This window comes from Stegastes partitus, unplaced genomic scaffold (genome assembly GCF_000690725.1).
Source record: "Stegastes partitus isolate 25-593 unplaced genomic scaffold, Stegastes_partitus-1.0.2 Scaffold1464, whole genome shotgun sequence".
NCBI lineage: Eukaryota > Metazoa > Chordata > Actinopteri > Pomacentridae > Stegastes > Stegastes partitus.
Genome location: NW_007579195.1, coordinates 40510 through 49205, shown reverse-complemented (window position 1 = coordinate 49205; position 8696 = coordinate 40510). Strand labels below are relative to the sequence as shown.

The window sequence follows — 8696 nt, the reverse complement described above, 5'->3', positions numbered from 1 at the left end:
CTTGTTTTTTTAATTTTTATCTCTTTTATCTTTTTCTCTTCTCAACTTCGTCTCTTTACTCGTCTCTCATCGTTCTTTCTTTCTTTTCATTTCTTCTCTTCTCGTCTCATCTGCTGCTTTCTTCTCTTCTTGCTTCTTCTTCTAACCTCCGTCCTTTAATCTCCTTTTTAATCTCATATTTTTCGTCTCGTCTTTCTCATTTTCTCACCTCTCCTACTTTTCTTCTCTTTTACATCTCTTCTTCCTATTTCTTTTTATGTCTTCTCATCTTGTTTCATCTCCTTTTTCCCGTTTGCTCCTCATCTTCATTTCTTCTTCCTTTTCTCTCCTCTCGTCTTCTATCTTCTCATCTTCTACCTTCCTCCTCCTTCTTCCGTCTCTTCTTTCTCGTCTTATTTCTTTTTCCCTCTTTTCTTATCTTCTCATCTCTTCCTTTTCATCCCTTTTCTACTCTTCTTACATCTTTCCCCTCATCTCCATCCTTTTCTTCTCCCTCTTACTTCCTCCATCTTTTTTCCTCGTCTCCTCTGCTGCCTCCTTTCTTCCTCCCTCCTCTCTCACATCTCCTCCTCCTCCATTCTCCTCCGTCCTCCTCCTCCGTCCTCCTCCTCCGTCCTCCCTCCATGCAGGGCTGCTCGTCTCCCATCGTGGTGAAGTTCGCCGACACGCAGAAGGACAAGGAGCAGCGGCGTCTGCAGCAGCAGCTGGCGCAGCAGATGCAGCAGCTGAACAGCGCCACCACCTGGGGGAGTCTGACGGGGCTGGGCGGCCTCACCCCTCAGTATCTGGCTGTAAGGAGCGCCGCCTCCATCACCTCCTCCTCCTCCTCCTCCTCCTCCTCCATCACCCCTTACTGCAGCCCCGTGGCCGGCGCCGCTGCAGTCAGTGCCCCAACCGAGAACATTAAAAAAACAACCCACACCTCTTCCTCCCCGTCTGTCCTCCTGTTTCTCTTTATTTCGTTCTGTAATTCCTCCCCCCTCCTCTCCATCCTCACCCCCTGGGAGCGCCGGTGAGGAAATGAGGTCTCTGAATTGGATTTAAGGCTCCCCGGCGGTGACGTTTTATGTCTCCGAAAACTTCACAGCAGATCAAACAGGAAGCGTTCCGACGGTGTTTTACTGCCAAAAAATAAATAAATATCATCGCCGTCTTTCTAATGAAGTCCTCGACGAGTTTAGGAGGCTGCGTTTGAAAAAAACAGAAAACATCTACAAGATTAGAAATTAATTGCAAAAAAAAATAATGTTTTGTGGTTTCTGTGCAAACATGAAGCTGCAAATAGACTTCAGGAGAATCACGATGAGTCCAGATGATGTTGTTCAATCGATGCAGCTGCAAAGTCTAGACTTATTACCTGCATTTAATGCGTTTTTCTAGTTTCTATGACCTAAAACATGATCATAGTCGTGTTTATGCAGCTCAAAGCATTAAGACGGAAGATTCAGAGTCGTTCCTTTAACTTTAACTAAAGCCGTTTTGCAGCATAAATCTGATAAAATGATTAAAACTTGAAGAAATGCTGCGATTTTGGTGCAACATAAGAATGCAGCGCCTTATATTTGCACAAAAAAAGTATTAAATGAACATATTTGAAGCCTTAATTACTTGTCCTGCATAAATTATTAAAGCAAAACTGTTTCAATTCGAAAATACAAACTGTATATTAAACCAAAGCCAAAAAAATTAAATAAAAAATGCGCAAAATACAAATTATTTGCCAAAAAAGATGTTTTTTGTAGTTTATGTGCACAAAAAAAGCATTAAATTAACATATTTTATGCCTTAATTTCTTGTCCTGCACAAAATATTAAAGCAAAACTGTTTGAATTTGAAAATACAGGCTTGTTTTACTCTCTACAAACTGTATTATCTGTAATTTTACTAAATTTTCGCTGCTTCTTGTGAAATTAAACCAAAAAACGAAATAAAAAATGTGCAGGATACAAATTAATTTCAAAGAACAGATGTTTTTTCTAGTTTATGTGCACAAATGAAGCTACAAATATGATTTTAAATTGTTTTTTAATCGATGCATCTGCAAAATCTGAAAGTATTACCTGCATTTAGTGCGTTTTTCCAACATCCATCACATAAAACATGATTATAGTCGTCAGGAAGGAAGATTCAGAGTCTTTCCTTAATATTAACTAAAGTAGTTTTGCAGCATAAATCTCATAAATTGATTAAAATTTGGAAAAATGCTGCAATTTCGGTGCAAGTTTTCACCATTAACACGTATTTGTTGCACTAATTAATCGTCTTTAACAGAGTATTGAGGATGATCTCTGAGCTACGGGCTTGTTTCACTCGGTTCAGACTGTATTTTCTGCTTTGCGGTAACTTCTCGGTGCTTTTTTTTTGTGGAATTAAACCAAAACCAGAAACCCGGCGCGGAGCCCCCGGGAATCCGCTGATCCCCAATTTGGGAAGCGGGCTCGGCTGCACAGCATCTGAGGCTCTCGCCGGTTGATTTGTTTGATTGGAAAGTTACCGGCTTCCTCGGTTTTCGCACGAAGGTTCAGACACCTCATTGTCTCTTTCGGCTCTCGTCGTCTCCCCTTCCGGAAAGTTTTCACCGCTAACTTTTTTTTTTTTCACCCCTCCCTCCTCAATTAACAACCCAAACTTCCTACAACACACTCACACCTCGGACGTCTGGTTCTGGTCGATTTGTTGAATCCGAGATGCAATTTGCACCTTTTTTTTTAAATTTATTTACAGGAGGGTTAAAAAAAAAAGTGTGAATTGGGCTCCCAGATTTTTTTTTTTTCTGCTCTTTGAATCCTCTTTGGAGAAGATTAAGCTCTATGCTAGTGAAGAAGAAGAAGAAAATCACACAATAGAAACAAGATGTTAATTTGCTGTTAATTCGAGCCTCTGAAGGATGAGTTTTTGACAGCATCAGTATTCCACTTTTGTTTTGGAATCTAATTAGTCGGCTAGATTGGAGCTTTCATGCTCAACTTGTCTGGGAGACTCGTGGCGGAATGCAAACGGCGGCATTTGCTTGGAGGAGAGATCAAACTGTATTAGCGGCTCATTTACTCATCGAGCGCTGATGCAAAAAAAAAAAAAAAAAAACTCCACGTCGCTGAAAACCCGCTCATTACCAGTTTAGCTCCTCAGCGTAGCATGCTATGGACTCGCTCCGGCTGTGCACTCGGCTCACTCTTGTTTTTCTCTTCTTTCTTTCCCCGCCTCGTCTCTCTTCCTCTTTTAGTTGCTTCAGCAGGCGACCTCCTCCGGTAACCTGGGAGCCTTCAGCGGGATCCAGCAGATGGCCGGTGAGTCAAAACTCGGTTGATCAGACTCCCTCCCTCCCCCTGAAACCGCGACGATCTACCGCCGCGGCAGCCGACTCTTTGTTGCGCCTCTCTGTTGTGTTTTTTTTCTTTTCTTTTCTTTTCTTTTAACAGACTTCTAAAAGAGGACCAAAGAGCATAACAGATGAACTCGCGTGGTGGAGTAAAAGAGAGAGATCTTTGCCCCGAAGATTTATTAACCGTTGCTAAGATTCGTCTTGATCTTTTAATGAGGCCAGACAAGAGCGCTGCCCTGGGCGTGTAACAGTAGCACCGAGGCTTTGTCAGGGATGGATGAATCACAGGGAAGAGAAGAGGAAAAAGAAAAAAAGAAAGAAAGGGTAGCGCAGAGAAACGGTGGAAAAGTGGGCTCCGATCGGTGGGAGTGTTTGCGGCATGGCGCCATCTACTGGTCCGTCGTCGTTCTGTTTCAGAGCGTCTTCTCGTTTAACCCTCTGAACCCCGGGCGGTTGTTTTTAGACTCATTTTTCACTGCATTACAAAATCCTGCACCTCCATGGAAACAGCACGACTAGAGCTAGAAGCAGAGACAACTGACAATATCTTTTCATGCAGAATAATCAAGTTAAAAAGTCATAAATGTTAAAAAGCAAAAAAACGGAATTTAAATTTCTGTGATTATTTATTTTACAAAAACCTTGAATCAACATGTAAAACATTCCTGAAGTGCCCACAGACGTTACCAACACTGGAAATAAACACAGCGGCTCTACATGTCGGAGATAATTTTTCTATTTTACATTTTTAATTCCTGATTTTTCCTGATTGGGCATCAATAAAGAATTATCTAAATTCGTCTCCTAGCCTGCAGTGCAACCAAAACTCCCTGAATTTTTGCTACCTGACTGTTCATCACAGCTGAGTCGTTCATGGCTTCACAGTTGCTTCAAGGTGCACAGAATTTTTTGTTTTTTACGGAATCCATTTAGAGGAAACCGTTGATTTTTGGGCGAATTTTCAAATGAGACCTGCAGAATAAAAAAGATTTTCAGCCCGAAAATAGTGCAAATGGTTTATTTTTGCCTTTTTTTTAGCTGTTGCATAAAGAATGGAGTTATTTTGATGTAATTAGTGCTTGAAGTGTCTTAAATTTCAGCTCCAAATCTGACAAATCTCTCAGTTTTTTGAGATTCATCTTTAAAATATTTTAAATATTATGATTTAAATTCATTTCCGAACAAAACGACGCATCACGGATGATGCAAAAGTTAAAAATCGTACATTTTTTTTCTGTTTTTGCAGTTTCTAGCTTTGATAAATCCTCTAACTTAATGATTTTTTTGTGTTTTAAGGTTCAGAGGGTTAAAGCTTTAAACACTCGGCAGCCAATTTTGTTTTCTTTTGAAGTTTCCGAGCTCTAAACGGGCTGAATAAGGACAGGAGGAAGTGAAGTGACGCGGGACGCTAATTCTCCAAAGTGGAGCCGGCGCTGCAATAAAAGATGCATATTGTATTAACCCAGTTCTGTATTAATCTGAGCCCAGAGCGCGCTCAGAAGCTCCGCTATTAAATGTTGAACAAGATAAAATCTCCGTCTTTAAGAAGTATAATTTTTTTTGAGGGGGGGCTTTAAACTCATCACCTCCCACTTCTTCTTCTTCTTCTCTCTTTCCATTAAACTCTTTTTTTTTTGTATTTATTTTAAGCCTCTTTTTTTTTTTTTTTTAGTGCAGACACTCTTGCGCCTCTTCGTCTCACCTTTGCAGCACTTTCCAGCGTCGCCTCGTTTCGCTTTCCGAAGGCTTCGAGCCCCATCTTGTGTCCCTCCGTCGCACTTCGGCTGCTTTTATTTTTTTCTAAACACACATTTTCCTTACAAACCCGACAAATCGGCTGTGGGATTTGGAAGCGAGGGCGGGCGGCGGCGGCGTCTGAATCTGGAGGTCTGTTGGTCCTCCATCTGCGTTGAGAGCGTTGGTGATTGGCAGGAGATGCGAGGCAGCTGAATGACATCTGGTCCCGGTCTTTAACACGACGAGCCGCCGAGCTGAGAGGCTTCAATTACACCAATGAGCGTTCAATTAGATGCAGCCAGCGCCAGCCCGGTGCGGCCCGGCGCTGCCATGCCGGCTGCACACGCATGCATTCCTCGTGCACACATATGCACGCCGCCATCTGCGCTGCCCGGATGCTCTGACGTGGTGTTGGTCTCTTTCCTAGCGCTGCTCGGCTTTGTCTCCGCTTTATTCCGCTCTAACCCGGTTATTTTTATCTCCTGCCGACTCCCTTCTTTTTTTTTTTTTCTCGTCCTTATAACTGTCTTGAAAATGTTTGTCCAACGAGGAGGAGATGGTCTCTGACAAGGAAGGATTGGTGGAGCTGCTTTGAGAGGAGGGAAAGAAAGGAAGAGGTTGCACGGAGAGACGAAGAAGAAGAAGAAGAAGAAATATGTAGAAGCAGAAGGAAAATAGATGAAGGAGGAATGGTTAGAGAAAGAAAGAGGCGATCTAAGGTCGAGCAAAGTGGGATAGAAGAGGAGTAAATAAAGCTCCTTTCAGACCTGCTCTCCTCCGGGTTCATCTGAAGACGTCGTGTCCTCAACTCGGACCTTTAAGCAACATTTCAGCACAAGTCTGCAGCTGCTGGATGAAGCGAGGCCGTTTTTTTTTCCTCCAGCTCCATTATTGGTCCAGACAGTAGAAGACAGAGTTTGAGAATCATGAAGCGTCTTTCTTGTTCACTTGGAAGTAAAACCTGAAGACGAGGAGTGATGCAGCTTAAATATAATCCACTTAACAACAGGTAAAGTTCACCTGGAACTATTTCCTCTGAGTTTATTGAACATCTGCAGCATCAAACAGCAGCAGGATCCAAATGAGTCCGACTTCTTTCTGCAACCAGAGGAGTTGCCCCCTGCTGGCTTTTAGAGAGAACGTAGGTTTAAGGCCTGTCGCTGAAATGTCAAATAGAAATAACAGATCAAGCTCATGAGACTCATCATGAATAAATTTTATTGGGAAACTTAGCTCGTTGCTCCCGGATGTTTAGGACTATTTCCTCTGAGTTCATTGACGACATGCAGCATCAAACAGCATCATGAGTCTGACTGCTTTCAGGAGTCGCCCCCTGCTGGTGGATGCAGGTTTAATTGGCCTCAAGATGAACTGTCCTTAAAAGTAAAACTTTACCGTGAAGAGTCTGCAACAGGTCAGAATAAAGACACTCAGCAATAATAAATGGAAGCCAGGAGCTGAAGTTTGTTGCTTCCAGCTGTTCAAGACGATTTCCTCTGAGTTTATTAAACATCTGCTGCATCAGACATACGTCAGGTTGTGTGAAACCGTTTGACGACGGCTTTTTTTTCTTCTTTTTTTGGCACCAATATTGGTCCACAAGCATCACAGACAGCATTCACTCTGCTCCACAGTTTAACATCTATTACAATTATTATATAAATGTCCAAAAATTTTCATCCAGGGTTTGAGTTGTTCTCGTAGTTTACTCGTAAGCGACTGGACTTGCTTGAGTTTCTTGGATTTACTGCAGCGAAGACAGAGTCTGTAACTTAGCTAGCTTAATTTTGCCGAACAGCAGCTTAAGTTCAGTTCATCCTAAACATCTGGGAGCGACGATTTCCTCTGAGTTTATTAAATATCTGCTGCATCGAACAACATATAAAAGCTTTCAAATACAAACTGCATTTACGCTCCTGAAACGACACTTTTAACTTCATTAATCAGTAAAATGATTATAAATTATCCCCAACACATCGGACACGGAGTCACAGTTTATCAGCTGCAGGTGAATAATTTGTTTGGTGACGTCTGTCTTCAAGTTGGAGCTTTTTATGGTCAAGTAGTTGTTAGATTATCATCACACATGGACCAAAATTTTAGATTTAATAATTTATTCGTTAGCGTATCCCACGTGGGTGACAAATATTGAGCCTGTTTCTGCTAAATGTTACGTATCACATGTCTGAAAAGGACTAAAGAGGGGTAAAAGAAAAAGAGGAATGTATATGGAAACAAAAAAGAGGAACGAAAGTGAAAGAAAAGGAGGAAGAGCAGCGAGGGTTAACGCTCGTGAAACCGAACGGATAAAGGAAGCAGCCAAAGAGGCAAAGAGCAGCAACACAACGACCGTTTGTTTGCATCATGAACACATCAGAGTGGACTCATGCCTTAAAATGGGCCTCCTGTCTGATCAACCGTCTCCATAGAGCTAAACGAGGCCTGCAAGATAAATTTAACAAACCGTCTTTAGGTTATAATAATAATAAAGTTCTTCTCTCTGTGCAGCCCGCAGCAGCGACGCCGCCGGTCGCGTCTCACAGAAACAAAAACTAAACCAGAGTGTGAATTAGTGCAGGAGGGGTTTGTGTGATAGAAAGAGTGACGGCTGTTTTATTCCCACCTTGCGTGGAAACAGAAATCCATTTCGTCTTTTGATGTATCACAGAAAATTGGAGAAAATCGCTTTTGAAAAACAAGATTGGTTTCGGCTGCGGCGCGCCGCTCGTGAGTTTAAAACAGAAATCGAGGAGTCACGCGGATGTGCACGCTCGTTTACGGCGAGCACGCACACGTCGTCGGTGTTTCTGCTGTTGTTCTTGTTCCTGCTGCAGTTTTTTTAAACTTTCTCAGCGAGTTCCTGCCGCGTTTCTGTTCTTCTTTCTGTTTTTTTGGTTTGTCTGGGTGGAGGATCTCTGTTTTTTGGGGACCCTGAAATCATTCAAACAAGATGGATCTCGCTCATGGTTGTCTTGTTTGTGTGCGTCTTTTTTTTTCGTGTGTGTGTGCGTGTGTGTAGGTGTGTGTGTGTGTGTGTGTGTGTTACCCCCATGGTGCTGTATATACACCCCGACTGTATATACGACGCATACACCTCACATCGACACCCGTTATGTTATTAACCCAGTCAGACGAAGGGGCTTCTCCTGGTGGTAAGAACCGGTTTCTGCACTGATGACTGTTTGCTTTAGGAGGTTTTTATTAACACACACACACACACACACACACACACACTCTGGCATAAACACACACACGTCTTTCGCAGCAGTGAGGTGAAATGTGGAGTTGTGCTCGCAGATGGTGTTTTATAGCCTTTGCTTCGCCATCATTTAGGTGCCGGCATGTAGTCGTTAATTATGCTTAAGTACGAGCCCGTATGCTAATGCCAGGGAGAGGATTAACAATGAGGAGCCTGCAGGGGTCCTGAAATACACCGAATGTATGGACGGAGCTTTAATGTGGAGCTTAAAGTTGGACGGATTCGATCATTTGACACCAAAGCTGGAGCCTGACTGATATGAAGAGACGCATTTTTGTTGATATCTTCAGTAACAGCTGATTATATCTGAACATGTTCAACCCTCTGAACATCAAACTCTGCCCAAAGTTGACATTTTCTTTAAAAATCACCAAAGTT

General features: G+C 42.5%; 1 protein-coding gene across 1 annotated transcript in view; it reads left to right on the top strand.

Annotated features, from left to right (window-relative positions):
• LOC103370671 (CUGBP Elav-like family member 2) overlaps positions 1-8696 on the top strand; it is a 124368-nt gene that overhangs the window by 96190 nt on the left and 19482 nt on the right. Inside the window, exons 7-8 of the mRNA XM_008299800.1 lie at positions 630-791; positions 3224-3287. Of these exons, the coding sequence (XP_008298022.1) occupies positions 630-791; positions 3224-3287 (226 nt within the window). The remainder of the gene's footprint in view (positions 1-629; positions 792-3223; positions 3288-8696) is intronic.